Source organism: Gymnoscopelus braueri (assembly GCF_963280865.1).
Source record: "Gymnoscopelus braueri genome assembly, chromosome: 13".
Classification (NCBI taxonomy): domain Eukaryota; kingdom Metazoa; phylum Chordata; class Actinopteri; order Myctophiformes; family Myctophidae; genus Gymnoscopelus; species Gymnoscopelus braueri.
Genome location: NC_137615.1, coordinates 28,592,130 through 28,612,474, shown reverse-complemented (window position 1 = coordinate 28,612,474; position 20,345 = coordinate 28,592,130). Strand labels below are relative to the sequence as shown.

At 40.6% G+C, this 20,345-nt stretch overlaps 1 protein-coding gene across 1 annotated transcript in view; it reads left to right on the top strand.

Annotated features, from left to right (window-relative positions):
* Window positions 1–11,948, top strand: part of llgl1 (LLGL scribble cell polarity complex component 1) — a 54,413-nt gene extending 42,465 nt beyond the window's left edge. Inside the window, exons 18-24 of the mRNA XM_080448467.1 lie at window positions 258–449; window positions 3,088–3,160; window positions 4,364–4,478; window positions 4,662–4,717; window positions 5,744–5,879; window positions 6,538–6,620; window positions 8,693–11,948. Coding sequence (XP_080304593.1) covers window positions 258–449; window positions 3,088–3,160; window positions 4,364–4,478; window positions 4,662–4,717; window positions 5,744–5,879; window positions 6,538–6,616 — 651 coding nt within the window. The 3' untranslated portion in view covers window positions 6,617–6,620; window positions 8,693–11,948. The remainder of the gene's footprint in view (window positions 1–257; window positions 450–3,087; window positions 3,161–4,363; window positions 4,479–4,661; window positions 4,718–5,743; window positions 5,880–6,537; window positions 6,621–8,692) is intronic.
* The last annotated feature ends 8,397 nt before the right edge of the window (window positions 11,949–20,345 follow it).

Sequence of the window (20,345 nt, the reverse complement as noted above, 5' to 3'; positions counted from 1 at the left end):
GTTGCTGTCAGGCAGAAACCTTGTATCTCCATATCACACATTTTTGATAGTGAAAATGGTTAAGTCTGTGGGTTTAAATCATAACTACATTGGATCAATTGGAACACAGGTTCCTTTTTCCATTTCCTGAAAAGTAACATGTTTTGGATATGCGGTACAAGGTTTCTGCTCGACAGCAACAGCACATACACTCCAGTAAAGCCAGTAAAAGATGCATATAATTCAATTGGGTCTCGCCCCCCCCCCCCCCCCCCCAGGTGTTCTCCCTTCCTAAGGTCAGCGCCAAGACCAAGTTTAAGCTGACGGCCCACGAGGGCTGTCGGGTGAGAAAGGTAGCCCTGGTGGTGTTGAGTTCTACAGCCCAGGAGGACTACAGCGAACACACACTGGTCTGTCTCACCAACCTGGGAGACATGCACCTCTTCAACATACCTGCCCTCCGACCACAGGTAAGACAGTGTGCATATATGTACATGTTCAGTATGTGTGTGTTAGAGCCAGACCAATATATGGACCATTGTTTGACTTTTTTGTCATTATAGCCCAAAGTAATCTTTTCATTATAGCCAAAAATAAGTCATTGTAGCCCAAAATAAAATAAAAAAATTAAAACCTTCATCAAATCAAAGTTTTTCAATTAAATTGAAAAACTTTGATTTGATGAATGTATTTAAAAAATCACACCCAGTGTGAAGTGGGCGGTGTGGTCACAGTGGTCATCACAGTGATGGAAGTTCACTTAAAGAAAAGTAATATTGTGGACCAACCATTGTACACCCCTAACTTAAAAAAAAACATAATTGTGTTTTTTGTGCATAGTCCTATTTATAGGGCTATGCACATGTGTCATGTTTCACTAGCCAATCACAGTCCTGAATAGACTGTGATTGGCCAATCACGGTGCAGGGTTAGGGGGGTACACTGGTGGCCAATCACAGCGCAGGGTTGGGGGGGTGCAATGGGTGGTCGATGTCCAAACCTCACATATAGGGGCGGTTTCACCGCCCAAAAATTTGGAATAATATTTGTATATGAATTTATTTTGACAATGCGTATATCTTATATTAAAATTGGCTAATGGGAGGGCGGGCGGACCTCTGACGTCATTCTTACTCAGCCATAAACAAACCATGGCCACGTCACTGTGACAACATAAGCAAGCCACGTCACTATGACATCATAACCATGAACAAACCACGAGTCAACTCCATATATGGGCGCAAAAGAGGGCATGCCCATATATGGGCATATACTGATGACATCAAGGATCTCCATATATGGGCATAAAAGGGACAAGGACTGACAGATACATATCTCCATATATGGGCACAAAAGAGAGACAGACAGACGGCTACAACGGGTACTCTGACAAAGCCAGACACTATGACTCAGACATATTGGTCGGATCGGCAGTGCGACGCAGGTACGCGGCCCGAACCTCTAGTCGTTCAGAACATCGGTAATCGGTGGACTAGGACTCTTGTCCCAAAATCGGGATCGGGCACTTGTGTTTGTTTGAGAGGCTACATTCTTCACTAGGTTATTCTCACATTTCACTGTGGTCAGAATGTGTTTGTACATCTCTTAATGCTGTCTGGAAGGATTTTCTGCCCACAAAACCATGAAACGACTTGGATGGCGCGAGAAAGAGAGGATGAGTGAGAAGAAGAAGAGAGAGAGAACACGTAAACATGAAAAGGAGAGTCATTAAGTAGTAAAAAGATAATGCAGAGAAATGGTGATGGGAAGGAGTTCTCCAGCTGTGTTGGAAAGACAAAAGAAGGAACTGAGAGGAGAGAAAGAGAGGGTGACGTGAGGAAAACAGAGCTGTTCAGCTGTTAAAAAGAAATGACGAGAGGATAGAAAGAGCCGACTGTGAACCAGATGGACATCTCTGTGTGTGTGATTACCCACAACCAGTGATGGAAGAAGTACTCGCATGTTTTACTTAAGTAAAAGTATCAATACTGATACAGAGTAGATATACTCTGTCAAATGGCCTAAATCTATATAGGACTGAATGCATGTTTCATAATAATAATCAAAATCTACAAAGTAACTAGTAAAACGTTTTAATCTTCATGAAGTGAATAAAACTAGAGAATATAATAGAATGCCTGTTTTGATCAGAGTTTGACTGTTATTTCCATACCTACAGTAAATACTGTAGATGGTAAATGCATTCTGGACAAAATGATGGAGCATATTGGAACAAATCCTGTCCAAAAATAAATGTGTTCTTTGTGGTCCCAGAAATAATGTTTTTTATTAAATATTTTATTGATTTCCACAAAGCAACACATTTTACCAAAATAAATGAATGAGAATCCACCCCAAAGAACAAAACCATTAAATGTAAAAGGAAAAAAATAATGAGAGGAGAAAGAAACAATGGAATAGAAAGATAAACAAAAGTTAGAAGAAGCCTCCCATTTCATCACCATCAATAGTTTGTTCTGTATAACGTACAAGCATAACAAAGCCAGCCATACAAGCCATGCCACATTAACACATACCACAGGGGGGGAAACACCTGCAGAAAAAAGCACTTGGATATCTTGAAGGCGGTATAAGCGCTCCGATAATGCTACTGAATGAGTAACCATATTCAATGTGCCGTCAGCCACATTCAGAATCATTCTACTTAGAAGAAGTTTTCTAATCAAAGGGGCACTGACTTTCAGAATGAGCCGGGGGATCTCAGAGGGGACATAGTTTGAAAGGGAACCCAGAGCTTTAGGAAATATCTTTCATTGTCTAGAAGTACTGCACCTATTCTCTCATGGGGGAGAACACTAAAAATCTCTTTATACCAAAGTGTAACAGTAGGAGGGTTGTCTTTGATCCAATTAATTAAAATACATTTCCGGACAAGGAGTTGGAGCTTAAATCAATTAAATTATAATAATGTGACAAAGGAATTGTGAGCTCTTGTGAGGGGAAGCCCAAGATAAATAATAATACGTTCACATGATGGGAGAGACGGTAATTTATCATCTCTGTTCTATCGGCTGTATGTATGGTCTTGTGAAATGTACTTTTCTTTGCTACTCTTGACATGTGACCCTGTGTTTCCTGTGTCTTCAGGTGCGCTACGACTGCATTCGTAAAGAGGACATCAGTGGCATTGCGTCCTGTGTCTTCACCAAGAATGGACAGGGTGAGGAATTAAAACTCCTAGTATTCTATGAAACACACTTACTCATTCATTCAAATGTGTAATACTGACCACCATCATATTTCACTCTCCCCTCTCCTTGAAAATAACACAAAATGATGGCGCTTGCACAAAAACAAATTTGCGACAGTTGATTCTGATTCTGACTCACACTCATGTGCACTCAAACACTGACTGACTGAAGTAACTCTCTCATTGGAAAATCTCCCTAACTCACTCTTTTGGATACATTCTCACTCTAAATATCTGGCACACTTCCTCTCAGTTATAAGCATACCAACTCAAATATTCCACTCTTACACTCATCTTGCAGCTTTTCCTTCACTCACTTCGTCAATGGCTGTAGACAGACTGATGGCAGTTTGAAGATTCCTTTGATAGTGATATTTAGAGTTTCCACCAGTGTTGATTTTCACAGCACATTTTGATTTAGTTTTAGTCATAGTCTTTTGAAAAAGATCTGCAATGTTTTAGTTTTTGTCTAGTTTCTAGCAACTGTAAATTTAGTCGACTAAAATCTTATGATATTTAGTCGACAAAATTTACAGTTGATTTAGTCGACTAAAATGTATTTTGGCGGTGCCTTGATGGCGTCGTAATGGCTGATTTTACACTTGTTTGCGTGCTGAAAATAGACGATCTACAAGCTCACAACACGTCGCAGCGCGACGTGTTGTGAGCTTGTAGATCGGCTATTTTCAGAGCGCAACACCCAAGCGCAACCAAACATAAAATTAATTGTCTTTTAGATCTCTTCTCCACTGAGTCCTCAACATTTTAGTCTACCTTTTATTTGTTGACGAAATTGTCAGTATATTTAGTCTTAGTTTTAGTCATCATAGTTTAGTTTTTATATAGTTTTCTCCAGTGAAAAAAAGGTAGTCGACGAACATTTTTCGTCATAGTTTTAGTCGACGAAATCAACACTGGTTTCCACACCTTTGTTTGCTCCAGGTTCTCAAGGCAGCTGTACATTTACATCCTTAGAGCTCGATTACACTGGCTTTTCTGGTATGTTCTTCATGTGTGGAACAGAGAAGCGGTTTGACCATAAGGCTTCAGGGTGATTCAAGGGTCATTCAACATTCATGGCATTCTCGCACAATTGAAATGCACGTCTGTATTATACGTTTCAACATACGGTAGTAGTCTGTCTAACTGCTGTCTGTCTATTATCATGTCCAGGTTTCTACCTGATCTCCCCCTCCGAGTATGAGAGGTTCTCGCTGTCAGCCAAGGTCCTCACTGAGCCACTGTGTTCTGTTCAGCTGGATCGACCCTTAGAACACACACTCACCAGGTACAGTAGTACACACACACACACACACACACACACTCTTAATTATTTATACTTATTTTGGAGAAGGAAAACTCTAGACGCTAGTTAAGATTTTTACAGTCAAGGCTTTATTGTGAGTTTAACGGTTGTGATGACATAATTGTCATGTGCTCACATCGTGACATTAGTTTGTGTTTTCCTTAGCGATGGCATGACAGCTCAGCGCCAGGCCAACGGAACCCACAAAAGCCTGGCTGAGGGTATGTTAAAACACACACCCACACACACACACACCCCCACACACACACACACACACACACACACACACACACACACACACACACACACACACACACACACACCGTATTTTGCTTCTGTCATCACTCTTTATTTCTCTTACTTTCTCTGTGGCTAGCCACTCTTTCTCTCCCCTTGCTATTGTTTACCTCCCTGTTCTCTGCTTGCTATTCTTCTTCTCATCCCTCTCTCTGTGTTACTCTTCTCCAAACCCCTTCAGACCCTGAGTAGGTCTCGAAGGGGGGTCTGCTCTGGTCTCTATGGTAACCATTCAGAATGCCCCCCAGTTGCCAATTGGGGCCCGGCGTTCCATTCCCTGGCAGGAAATGCGAGTTGCCATGGAGACTGGCTGGAGTAGGGTTTTGTTTACATGCTGGTGGGCCTGTCACCCCTCTTAGTCGCTCCAGAACAACTGTGTGCACGCCGGCAAGAGAAAAACAACTGAAGTTGACACTTACAATTGATCAATTTCAAGCATTTTCTTTGTGTTCGATTGCAGAAATTGGTACATTTTACACACTGAAAGTAAAGGTCGTCTTTTAGTCAGCTTTCTATCCTTTGCAAATGTTTTTGATATCACGCAAGGATCCAACCTGCATTGACCATATTCACACGGTAGATATTCTGGTCTTACAGAGAAGTGTGGAAAGTATGGCATAAGAGCTAAATATCTGCTGCGAGATCAATGACACCCCCTGTCATTGATCTGTTAAATAGAGCCAGATTTAAACTGGTTCCATCAGAGGACCCAATTAAAAAAACAACCTTCAAATCAAAAACTATGCACTTCACCACCTCTGAAAGCTTTGACCTTTGAACTTCAACCACTTAAGCCGTATTCCAAAATGTTCACAAATTGCTGATCTCCAAGCTCACAACGCCATGGAAACTTATTGGAAACTTGTCGCAAAATTTCACAAACAGTATGATTACATTCCCACAATGGGGACAGCAGGGTGACGTTGGTTAAAGCTCTGCTCCCCTCTCAGGGCTAACAGAAGATCCTCAGAGTGCGTTGTCCTCCCCCGGCCTGGACACCCCACTGGACTCCCCTCTCAGCTGTGCTGACATCACCCTCGACTCCACCGGAGAACTGACTATGGAGGACGTCAGGGACTTCCTAACGTAAGACACACACACACACACACACACACACACACACTCACACACTCACACACTCACTCACTCACTCACTCACTCTCTCACTCTCTCACTCTCTCACTCTCTCTCTCTCACTCACACACTCTCTCTCTCATTCACTCACACTCTCTCTCTCTCTCTCACTCACACTCTCTCTCTCACTCTCTCACTCTCTCACACTCTCACTCACCATAACATGACCAGTGTACCCAAAAAGAATCCTTGACAATTAAAGTGGAAAAAGCAGCATTCCAAAATAAACGTGCAAGACAGGTCTCAGGTTTACCATTTTTAATCGGACACGTTTCGGCGCAAGGCCTTCATCAGAGCAAGTTTTTTTTTTAAAAGACCAGTATAACCTCAGAAAATGTTGAAGGTTATATTAAAATCTATAGTTTTCATTGTAATAGTAGCTGATGTTGAAATAGCTACTGTAACATTAATACAGTCAAGTGTTTATTGTGCATATTCACGTAGAATAGTGATGAGACTGCAGCACTGCAGTTATCTGAAAATAATGCACACCCTCTGGCATCAGAATTGAGGATTCTCCATGGCCATGGTATAACATGATTTATAATATTTCAGTTTCTGAAGATGTAAATTGACGTGTGTGTGTGTGTGTGTGTGTGTGTGTGTGTAGCACTGTGGATGAGGCAGAGAACAACTTGAAAAACATCAAAGAGGAGGAGGGTCGTCCTACTGGCATCCTTATCAACTGAACAGGTGACAGATCATACACACACACTCTCTCTCCCCCTCTCTCTTTCTTACACACACACACCTGTTTCTAATGGAGCGTGTCCAGAGTGTGTAAACTTCAAAGGGTTTTTCTGTCTAAGCGCTTACATTCCTCCTCTGTCCATCACGTCTCTGGAGGAGGAAAAAAAAGCACAGATAGCGTCTCCCTAACAAGGCAGACATACTTGACTGCTTTTACACTGCATAAAATACAGAAGACCACTGAGATGAGAACATGCAAAGCGTTAGCAAAGCTAATCTGTTTATACATGGCACCATTTTGTTTTGCTACTAGCCTTACCTTGTTCAATGAAGGAGTGAGATAGAGATACATAAGTTAATTAGCCCAGTGATGTGGTATAGTATAGTATCGAAGACCAAATATAGAAGTTTAAACTTTTGTCTTCGATACTACTATTTATTATTTATTCATATTCATATATCTACTCTCTTGCTACCTTTGATTATGCTGTCCAATCCTTTCTTGTTTATTGTTAACTCTCTCCTTCCCCCTAGTGGCTGAGTCTGGTATTGAAGATTACTTACACCTTTAATGCACACTGACTGCAATACACAATATTATTGTTCTCTTTTACACTGTTCCTCCTCACATCATCCTACGGTTGCCAACTCCCAGAGATTAAAATAAGGGACACCTATTGCGAAAAGATTTGCATAGAAAGATGCATAGAAAACTAGGCATTTTGGCACAGTTATACCTATAAGTAACACAATACAAACACAACAGGTCTTACACCTGCATTAGGCTACTACATCACACTTACTGTAACATGGTTGTAACAAGTTCTATTCATGCCATAATCTCAAGGAAATGAAATGCAATGCTTCAGCCATACACAAGATATGTATTGTGTATGTATGTTTTGCAGTTTGACATTGGCAGTTGTTTGCTAAATGTGAAAAAGTAAATAATAAAAGTATGCTTTGGAAAATGGTATGAAATAATTTCAAGTAGACTAGTATACATGATTTGAACCTCCAAAAGGTGCCCTTCAACTTATTGTTTATGCCATAATGACATCCACAGGTTTTATAGCGATTGTTGAAATTAGGCCTTAAATGTGAACTGTTCTACAAGCATGTTCAAATCGGGTACAGGATAGGTGGGCACTAGGGACATCTGGGCACCTCGATGTACAATTGGTTATTTAGTCCAAAATGTTACAAAATACAATATTTGAAAAATTGTATTAAGTAATGTAAAGTATACATGATGTGAACATGCACGGTACATCATTATCATTAACACTGCCCACTCTTCCTTGGTGCCCACCTATCCTGTTACCTTCAAGTCATGTATATTTTACCTTATTTCTCACCATTTTCCAAAGCATGCCCACTCTTCTGGTTACCCAGTACTAGTTTAGTCATATTGGCATACGACAGTAAACAGTTTTTTCTTTAGATATCCAACTTATGTTCTGAGCCGGGTAGTACTGTCGCATTGTCATTTTTGCAGGTTTGTTGTGGTTCGAATGGAGGGAGGGTGTGGGGGGCAGAGACCGTATCTTAGCAACAACAAAAAAGGCGCTAATTCTCAACAATTGGTCATGTCATGAGTAAATGAGCCAATGAGCTACTCTCAATGAGCTGAGGCCATTTCCAGACACCAGAGTCCAGACCCAGACTCGCACTGCACATTTCACTGACAGTCACACAGCAACGAGAGGGGGAGAGTAGAGTGGGAGCAAGACAGCAGAATTACCGTAATTTCTCAAATAAATCGCCCTGTCATTCATATTGATTCCCCAACCTCAAAATATGGAACAAAGTGCGTTCTGTATCAGTTAAATCAGTCTTTTAGTTTCCAAATACGGAACGATTCCGTATTTTAAGGGACCACTCACGGTTTAATAGTATTAGGCGGTAACAACGAACACATTTCAGCTGAAGTGGCTAAAAAGCTGCTTTTGAAGTGTTGAGGTTAGTCTGTGCTTTTGAAACCAGGATGTTCTGAGTGTTATTTTCATTGTTTGTAATTGGCTGTTGTTTTGACAACCTTGAGCAACCTTTTGATTGTCGTTCAACTGTTTCAGGGAGGAAGTGAAGTGGGATGGAACAACACAGCTGGATGGGGTTACATGGTTGGACTACAGACAGACAGACGGAAGGACTGACAGGCATGCTATACTTGCATATAGACGGATGGGTAGTGGACGCTCCAGCCCCTGTCCCACAACCCTCCTCCAACCCCCTATCCTACTGTAGAGCCCTGCCACCCTTCTTCTTGTATGATCCTCCACCTGCCTCCCGGTACCCTGGCACAAACTGGGAGGAAAGCCTTTATATGGACAAAGGAAGGAGAGAAATGCAGGACATCATTTCGTCATCCCATGTGTTGGAGTCAGTAACACTTCATCAAAACATGACATCGCATAATATTTTGAGCCGCAGACAACACCCTCTGAATCCCAGTCCGAGGTTCTTTTCACCACATGTGGATCGTTCTGGATGGAATGGCAGCCTGGTAAGTCCACGTTCTTACGTGGGGTTCTGGAACGGAATGGCTGAAGATTCTGTGTTCTATCCATGTGGGATGTGTTGTCGAGCCTTCATTCGTCCCTTGCTCGTGGAAACACTGACTGGACATGCCCCTGCCTGCAGGGTGGTCATCAACCAATCAGGGCAGTCACAATTAAGGTCGATAGAAAGGGACTGCTACCTTTTTATGACTGGGAGATTTATCGGCGATGTTTCTGCAGGATTATTTTCCTTTTCCCCCCCCCGTTTAACACATGTAATGTGCCATGTTTGATTCAGGGGTGCATTCAAAGTCTCCCCACAGTTTGAACTGGTGCTCATTTGGGAAGTATGCTTGTTGTGAATATTAACGTGCACAGTGGTGGATGTATTGAAGTGTTTCACAACACCACAACCTTTGTAAACTAACCAAGGATGAACTGTGAATCTGTAGCCGAGACAGAAAGGGAACATTGTAGCGATAAAGAGGGCAAGATTCTTATTTTATTTTAGAAAAATGAAGTATATGGAACATCTGTGAGAACTAGAGAGCAGTAGCATTTCCTATTCTTTCTAGCCTGGGTGTCGGTAGAGGCAATTGACTTGCCTTACCTAGTGTCCTGTGTAGGCAGGGCTCAGTCGCCTCACTACCGCCCAAGTTGTTCCGCAAATCAAATGCACCTGGACTTAGTGCTGCACAACAATTGAGGAATATGTTGTCATCACACACAAGCACACTATCACTGAAGTTATCTACCTACTCTCTTGGTATTAACATCTCATGAAGGAACAAACTTAAGTATCCTGATTATGAAGGTTTTTCTCTTTCTATTGAACTGACTGATAGTCTATTAGATGTTTTATATGGCTTTGGGGAAAGGTAATGGTATTTTGTAATGAATAAATGGCAACAGACTCAGATCATGGAAGAAGGGCGTGAAGTTGTGCTTAACACTACTGCTTCTCTAGCCTTTGGTCTTCTTGGCAGGGATTTTGGGGGGAAGGTGACAGTATGTTGGCCTGAGAGGATCAAACTTGGCCAAATAATATTTTTTTTGTTGATACCCTTGATCAGAAGCCCTCATGCTTGCCTTGAGCGCTGCATGCATGCCCAGGTCAGCATCACCAACACAGAATATGGTTAACTCTAAAACACAGTGCAGCTTAAAACCACTTGAACTCTAGCATCCCTATTTTGCGGGGAGCGTTCGCCAAAAATAGCCGATCTACAAGCTCGCAACGACACGTTGTGAGCTTTTAGATCGGCTGTTGTCGGCGAAGAGATTAAGGTGTAGAGAGAAAAAAGAGCAGACCAAGTACAGACCCGACCTTGGTCAACTAAGTATTTGTTTGCGTTTACCAACTATAGAGGGTACAAGTGGTTAAAAATCACTGCGTATTTTGGTCCTGATCTGAGATGGGACCTCATAGAGTAAAGGAGGAGACAGTGATGTCATAGGGTTTTGAAGGTACAGTGCATGTACAGTTAAGAGAGTACTTGAGGTATTGCACATGTACGATCGTACGTACGGTGAAAATTCTTTAAGGTACGACTGCAGTGAGAATTTTGACCAACATTTTTGTGTAAATAAATAAGGTGCCAGATGGTTTGCAGACATCCTGTCTGATACCCTCATCAGTGTCCCCACCTGTTCTTCTTTCTTGGGCTGAGGGGACGGTAGATCAGAATAGATATAAGGGTAAAGGGGCTGTGACAACCCACCGAGATCAATGGATTGCTGGAACAACCTGTTGAAGGAGCTCAGACTTGTTTGTGATGGTAGTTATTTTATTTTTTGGCTATTGTTTTTATTTGGCTAAAGTACTTTTTTTGCCTTCTACTTGTTAACTCTAGGACAGGTGAAAAGCAGTATGGCACAACTGCTTTTCCTTGTTCATCAATTTTCCAGTGGTGCTGAAATAATAAAGTGAGAAAGACGGGCTGCTTGTCTTATTCTTACATTCCCCAGACATCTCATTGAGAAGTTTATTGTCTAAAACATTGTGCGGGAAGGAAGGAAGGTCACTTTGTTTAAGAGTATTCAACTAGCAGGTGAAGACCCTGAAGTGTGTTTTGTGAGACCCACAGACCTGTGTATTAAGAACTTGGAAAAGGGAATGCAGTGTTTTCGGTTACATCGAGTCTTGACTTGACAGGGAAGGTGAATGCTTAAGGAAATCCAGTTGAGAACCATGGCTTTAGATGATGTGAAAGCTAAGCAGATGCTACAGTATAGACTGGTGATGGAGAAAGAAGTACTATGGGTTTCTGTGAAGCAGTGTGGTCTGGGCAACGTTTGGCTAGTGGAAGCAAGTGCTTGGATCACCAGTATTTTAACCCTTTTTAACTTTTACTATGTAAAAAAATATATATATCTAGGTTTACGGCCTTGAAGTAAAGAGACAGGTTTATTATGCCAAGCCAATGAAGGAATAGAATGTTTAGAATCTTCTAGAACCTTTTTGTTCCAGTAGCCTAGCAACCGTTCAGTATTCCATGCTTTTGTTATATCACCTCATGTAAAGAAAAAAAAGGGGGGACCTCACTGCTAACTAATGTAGCTCAAAAGATAGGATTGGTGATTACGGTGATGCCTTTTTATGTGTTTATTAGTGTTTCGTTTATGAGGCAAGGGTCTTGTCGACACACAAATACTTACAGTAACCCTTTCATGCTACAGCTGGCACGACTTACTTTATGATTCCACAACCACGATGACTTTGTTTTCTGTTAAAGTCTTTAATTTTTGTGTGTGTAGAGTTTTAATTGGATTATTTAGCATTTTGCTGATGGAGAATGGTGAATGTTAATAAAGTATTTACTCTAAATGATGTGCATAGTATGGGTGTTTTTTCATGTGTCCTGTGTGGGATAGAATTCAGTTTCATTTAAATTTTGTCCTCACTATATATATTTTTCTAGATGGACCTTGAGTGAAGTCAAATGCTTGCAATGATCAGTTTATCACCCTGTGTCCCTGGACGGAAATATCTTGTATTCAAGTTCTCATTAAAGTCTTTACTGTGTAACCTTTGAATTAAACAAGTTATTTTTGATAATCTTTCACTGGTATGTTTTTCACAACCATTCCACTTAAATTATGTCAAAGTGTTTTTGACAACTCTAAACACTCACATTTCAAATGTCTGCCCCCGACATGCATCGAAAATTTACCAGAAATGTATTTATCTATTTTAAAGTTAATTGGTAAGTGACAATGGGTGTTGGCAAGATGACAAAAAAGGCTGATTCTAAAAATGCCCTCTAAACCCTAATAGTTTTCTGGCCTATCTAAAATCTAAAATAACATGGATGCTTTCCTGGATTGAATGGGTTCAAATCTTATTTTAAAGGCATGTATCAGGTTTGTACAACATTACAATTTTGTCATGTTGGGTTCATGTCATTTGAAAAGACATTTGCATCAATTTTACAATGAAATATTTTGAAAGTGTTCTCATAAATCAATCAAATAAATAGATTTGATTAGCATTACCTCTAGTAGTTTTTGTTACATTGAGTGGGACATAATGCTGTTTCCTAAATATGTTTTTAATTGTGTTTGTGTGCAAAGCATGTCAGTATCATTACAGTATGATGTGTGTGCGCGAGAGAGGTGTGGGTTTTAGAGGGTCTTGAGTCCCAAGACTCAAGACCCAAAAGAGAAATTTGATGTCTCCCCGGGAGCCTGGGTCTTGACTCAAGACCCAAAAGAGAAATTTGATGTCTCCCCAGAATCATACGAGGAAGTAAAATGTATAGTAAGCAAGAAAGGAAACACGGCCGCAATAAATGGATCCAGGGAGAAAGCGTGGCAAATTATTGCCGACAAATTAAATGCACAAGTCGTCCAAAAATATATACAATTTATATACAAGTCCATAAATATATAATTCAGCTAGGCTTAAACATGAGTGTATAGTGAATATTGGAATTATCGCCTACTAATCTACAATGCGATAGCCTATTACAGTATATGCGCCATGCATCCAACCAATATGTCTGAGTCTGTGCTCAGGAATGTGTCAAAAACAAAAAAAATCTCCATGAATTCAAGGCTTCATGGAGTGTGTAATTGTAATTGATAGAAAATAAGTATTTTTTGGGTGAACTATTCTTTTAAGTGTCTTGTTCAGGGACACTTTGACACATTGCTGAGGACTGGGATTGAACTTGGGATTTATGGCTTGCCAGGCAGGCTCTCTAACCATCCAGCTATGGCCACATCATCAACAGAGATTCTAAGGCAGTTCTACTCTGTAACAGTAAAGGGGTTTCAGGGGAAACCAGCAAAATGAGGAATAATATAATAAAAGACGGTCTTGCTAATAAGGCGTCATGTCTCTCATTTTTTACAATGTATTTGATATTACCTTTATATTATGGCGAAAAAAGACAGTAGACCCGTAGGAGCCAGATAGCTCAGATGCTGAAATTCCTATGCTGGGATTCGATCCCATGACCTTGTGGTCTGAAGTCAAGAGCTCTTCCGACTGAGCTATGGGTAGAACAAGCCCTTGTCAAGCAGAAAGTAATATCTTCAACCCCCACCCTTGCCAGGGTCAAACGCTTTATATTTGAAATCCGAACGTTCATGTAGATGAACGGGTCAAAAATTGAGAAAGTGCAAACACCAGGTTGAAGTTCATCCATGATGGTCATGACAGATCCAGACTGCACTAGCGGTTTGTTTACATTCGACCGGATGGGTTAGGGTTATGTTTTATATATTTTGTTTAAGACTTACAATAGGCTGCCTTGCCCCACTGGAATACAGTGACTGATATGAATTAATAATATATATACTGGACCATACGTAAAATGAAGAATACCTTGTGATAGCAAAAGTTGTTAAATCAATGTAGATTTTTGGTTAAGGTTGAAGATTGATGGTGGAACAACCTTAAATGTTGAAAATTTCTACTTTGGTACTTGGTACTTTTCTTTGAAAAAAAAACAAGACTCGCGCAACATAATTTGGCAAGACACACCATCTCCGCTTTACTTCCCGTATCTGCATAGTCTCGCGTCTCGCGAAGCTATCTGCATGAAGTGGGCCTGCTTCCGGTCTCCTAAAAAGGCGTCCGCCCACTTCACGCAGACGCGAGACGCGAGACTATGCAGATACGGGAAGTAAACCGGAGATGGTGTGTCTTGCCGATTTTTGTTGCACGAGTCTTGGTTTTTTTCAAAGAAAAGTACCAAGTACCAAAGTAGAAATGATTTAATGACCCCAGGGGTCCTTGGGGGGGGGGGGGGGGTTCCAGGGGGTCCCCAGCAAAATTTTATTATTAAATATGGCTCTTTTATTGCTACTTTTAACTTTTTAATGGATCCTATGTAAGTAAAGCCTGATAAAAGTGTCAAACTCCCTAAATCTGGAAATTACATCTACTCTGTTAAAAATGTCCTGGGGGGGGACCCCCAGCGTGGTCAAGAGGCAGGGACATTAGCTGGTATTATTATTATTATTATTTTTATATAAATGCATTTGACTACAAAAGGCAAAAAGTCATGTGACTATCAAGTATTTTGGTCTCATGTTGTTGCCGTGACACCTGCTGGCTGAAAAAAGTCAATGCAGGGATTCACTGACAACATAATTATTCATAGCATATTTTTATTGTGTATATGTCGATACATTACTGATAGCATTCTTTCTATGTTGGTGGGGAAATGTAAGGTTTGTGCGTGATGAATCTAAAACTTGGCTTACATTTATAGGAAGGGGGGAAACAATACTTGACAATTATGAATTATGAATTCCACTTAATAAACTTACAATATCACTGGTGTTCACCGTTCACTTAGGCTACAGGGTTGGGAAAAGCCATCTAAAACTTAAAATGCAATCAAAAATCCATAATTGAAGTTGCACAAAGACGTGTCTTTTCAACAGACGTCTCTACCCACTGGGAACACAATACAAAACGCCCAAACGCCGTGCATACGCCGTCCATACGACGTCCAGGTCAGACGTGTGTCGACGTCGTTTCAACGTATTTTTTGCAAAACAGCTGCTGACTGAGGTCTGACTCGGACGTCGTATGGACGGCGTATGCACGGCGTATGGGCGTTGTATTGTGTGTGTGTGCCCAGTGGGTAAAGAGATATTGAAAAGACACGTCTTTTACAACTAATGTGTTTTTTATACTTATTATATTATATTATATTATATTATGTTATATTGTATTATATCATATCATATCATATCATATCATATCATATCATATCATATCATATATCATATTATATTATATTATATTATATTATATATTATACGGCCTAATAAAAATGTAAATGTATTATTAACTTGTTCAGGGACACCTTTAAATTACAATAACCCTGTGTCTGCTTTAATTGGATGATAAAGCTAATACTAATTAATTAGTAAAACTTTAGCTGGGAAGGGTTCTTTCAGACATAACCCCCCACCTTTAACTATCAGGAAACAGGGGAGGGACGCAGTCCCCCCGATGGTCCTCCGTGTACATTGATGGCATGGGACTTGAACCTGCGAACTGTTGGGCCCTCAGCAGGTGTCTTCTAGTGCTTTTGACTAGCTTTTTTGTATTTTGGCCTTGAAATTTTCAAAGTACTACAATATTGAAGAATGGGACAACTGGGATTTGAACATGGAACCTCTGTGCTGAGAGTCTGATCACATCCCATTACACCATCTCTCACGGTCTCTCGCAGGTGTCTTCTAGTGATCTTGACTTGCTTTTTTGTATGTTGGCCTTTAAAATGTTCATCTTACTGTGGACATGTTTGCCTGAAAATGAATCTTTGAAATGTTTCATAGTTTTACAAATATACTCCTTTAAAAGTTCAGAAATGTATAATGGAGGTCGATGGAGGATTTTGGCACCTAAAAAAAAACGTTCACCTAGAAACTCCATTCACAATTTTTAATGTATTGTCAATGCAGCAATGGACATGGGGGGACGTGGGAATGACCCATCACGTTCATGTAATTATGTCAATGTACAAAGCTGAGTGTGCTTGTCTACTGTCATTACCATTAGTTGTGGTATAGACTCTATAGCCGTAGAACCATTTACAGTTATCGTTCTTGGTGTGGAGGAACAGCCCTCTACACTTATTTACATTTCACATCACATTTGTCATTGTGTAAAATGATCTAAAACACAGCATGAGCACTGTCAGGTTACTTTTGGTCAAAGCGGGGATCGAACTGGCGACCTTGGGATCCATACTTCCCCTTCTTAGAAACGCTAGTTTTAACATTTCAGTGCTTTTTGAAAATATTCGGATACATAATTGATTGCAGCAGGATTTTACATGAAGCTGAGTTAGAATTGCTTCCATTCCCTTGCTTTTTCAAAAAAAAATCTCTCCTTTTCCCTTCTTTCTTCTTGATAGGTTCTTGATCGTTATCTTAAACCCCCTTGCTGTTGATCACACACAGATAAAGAAGACACGTGACACACGAGATCTCTTTTACTCGACGAGGATTGTGACCACCATGTAACTCACTTCACAAGGTCCAAAATCACAATGGCGCACTCCCCTCCGTCCAAGCACTTTATTAGAAAAGGGGAGGGGACAGAGGAGTACAGAGGAGTGGAAACTTACTAACTGATAAGGACTGTCAGACATATTACACATTGGATTAATACATTGTAGGATATTCAATTAAATGAATACAATCAAAGAAAGAACTTATATACACATTATATATATCTTTATAGCTGCATCTAAATGCTGTAAACCGATCCTGTCATTTCCTGCTTTTGTTCATTTAATTAATACTCCTAAAAACATCAATCACATTTTTCTTGCTTTCAAAATGGATATCATACCAGGATTTTTATTAATCAAACCAACAACTCAACCATCTGCCTCTTCGCTTCCAGTGGCCTTGGGACTACTTTCTATGTCACTCTCAAATAGGGCTCGAAGAGAATCCACACTCTCGTGTGGAGTGGAGCACTTGGGACAAATATCGTCATCAGTCTAAGACAACGCCGCATGTCTGCACGACCTTTTCATTGACCATACACTAATGGTCTTGCTTTGCGTCACTAACATTCTTGGAATTAATGTCATCTGAAATAAAAAAAACACCACATGTCCTTTTTATCAGAAACGCAGACCCCTCCACTCGCAGCAGTCAAAAGGTCAAGAGTCCATCTATTCTGGACGGCCATTAACGACGCTGACTCAAACTCACGGTTTTGGGCCTCTTCAAATTGTCATTGTAGCATTGAGGAACAGGCTACGTCTATAGTTAATTGTCTCTACACGTAACATAAGCTTTCCCACTCCAAGATGGGGAAAGAGAGACAAACCAACCTTATTGGCACGGGATTACCAGTGAGATTGTATTTTTCTTACAACCTCCAATTCTTAGTTGATCTAAACAAACACGGGGGAGTCAGCATTAATGTCTGTTGACAAGTGTGTTCGTTGATCTGACCCTTCTTCACAGAGCCAGCGTGGACATAACAAAGGTTAGGCTTCCGAGTGACATACAGGCTTAACAGTGCTATTTAGGGCGTATTTCAACTGATGGTACGGTTTACACGGCAAATAGCTGCTGTTAGTTCAAAGTCATTTTCTCCCAAGGCTCACCAGCGATATTGGATTTCGAGGCATGTCACTTCTCATGACCAGTTGTGTGAAACAGATATATTTATATGTGTGCAACCATAAACATTCACATTTTAGTCTTAGCGATTTGATTAGCGTAAAAATATACCCAGCATTTAGATTTAGACGGTGAGAAACATTTTCGTCACACTCCTCGATTTACGAGTAACTTTAATAATACAAATATATAATACACTCATAGAAATTAAAAAACTCACAAAAATACCAGGGGTGCAATTCTAGGTGTAATAGGAATGGGGAAGGGGATATTCTAATGGGAGTCTTCTCCAGGTTTGGGTCTGACCGTAGCGCTATCAGCTCGGCCCCACCCGCTGCTGGCTTTAGCACTCCTATTACTTAAATGTCTGATAATGTTCGCACCAATTTATAGTGGCCTTTTGTGGATCCAAATAACACGTTTCACAGCAATTGTGTTGGTGACCAGGACTCGGAACGGACCCTCTCAGCGCAGAGTTGGTCCTGGTCCTGTCGCTTGATGATCTTTATCACGGCATGCAGATCACCAGTGCTTCAGTCCCTGTAGGGAGAGAGAAAAGACTAGACAGATAATTTGCACTTTGGACTATTTTCATGTAAAGCTCCACTAATGTGATGCATTATGGCTATGGCCGTTTTGACACATCTGTACTTCAATCTAGTTTTACAGTATCATCACTTTTCAATAAGTGGAAATAATAGTCTTACATATGGCCTTTCGTTACCTTTTCATTGTCTAAAAACATGTACAAAACTGTTTAGCATAATTTTGAAAATTATAAGTGTGAAAATGCTGCTTAATTATATATTATATGTGTACCATCCCTCCTGTTTGAGATATGACCTATGGTCATGACTCAACTTCAGATCCTAAGTGTGAAATGGTCTGTGTCACTGGTGGCAGACATAACAAATAAAAACTCTCAATGTGAAGCATTGCTTCACAGCAAACAAACTAGGTTCCTTTTTATCTTATCTACATAAGCGTTTCCCAGGCGTAAAAGTGCCTCTGCTAGTCTACTGTGCAGCAAAAAATAAACAAAGTAGAAAATGCATCTTGGCTATTATTGTAGAGTCAGACATTTAACATCGATGCCCTTAGCGGCCTTGGGGTTCAAAAATACCACAACGAACTTTAGTGAGATGAGGTTGAGTACATATCAAAAATTTACACAGGTTCCAGGTCTTAATGGGTTAAGAGACATTTGGAGTAAAACCTAGAGGCCTTCACTTAGCACCTTACTCTTTCAACAAGACATAAATCATTTAAAAAAACTTCTTTAACTTCAGCACTTTGGATAAAGGACTTAGTATAATCAGGAAGGGCCAACACAGAGACCAAAATGTGCATCATCTGTCTTAACTTAACAAAAACGTCTTCTGCTTACGCAATTCAAACTATATGGGGCATACTGCAAGGAGCTCTCTCTTATTCTTGGGTTTTGGTGCTTGTATCTAAGCTGCTCTTCTATCTGAATGTAAACAGTGGCCTGCTACTCTTCCCCCATACTTTCACATGTGGGAGATTCTACTACTAAATCAACACAAGAGATAACGTGAGACGAAACCTGACAACGTGGCCTTAACATTTAGCTATTTCCCTTGAGAAAATGGCTGGACTATTAACAAACTCTTGCTGATACTTGACTTCACTGACACACACACGCACACGCGCACACACACACACACACACACACACGCATGCACGCACACACACACAGAGGCAGGCTCACTGGAGCGTACACACACACACTCTCCAGTACTCAGTCTCTGTCTCTCTGTCTCTCACGCACACATGTGAACACACACACACGCGCACACATGCTCACAGGCGCACACACAGACAGTCAGACAGACACACATACAATCTGCACATTTCAGACTTCATACTCATGCATCACTGTTATAAAATATATATACTCACTCCTCTCACACACACAGTACCTGACACTCTCCAACGTAAGTGACGTCATTCCACATGCTCCAAACACACACACACACATTCTTTTCGGTACATGAACCTACACACATGCACGTATACAAGCACACACGCACGTCATAACCCATTTGTTCACACTACTTTTGCTACCCTTCACACTTTACATATAGTACATATGTATTACACCCAAACACCACATTCACTTACAATTCATGTACACTAACACCTGAACACACATGCACACTCTCTCTCTTCCTCTTCTCTCTCACTCTCATTTAAACATCACTCCTTACATGTCGTTGTGCACCACGACATGGAATTTTGAAATGTTTAAATGATTACTGCATCTATTTGGGGCATTCATACAGATCACAAAAAATGCACATTCCACTCTCTCATTCACACATCTTTTAGACAAAACAAAACGTTTTCTTCTTACTACAATCTCTCTCTTTGTAGCTGTCGCTCTGATGCGCACAGCCTCCTAGCTTCTTCTCTTTCTCTCTTCTCTAATCATCCCAGCCAGACATATTGCATGACTCGCAAAGAGCCAGTCCGAAGAGAAGATGGCCCTTACGACCACATATACAACATGAGTTGGGGGCCCTTGGTTGGCCTTTCTCTTTCCTCGTATCATCCCATCCATGTACTGTTGTGCTTGATATACAATCAGCCA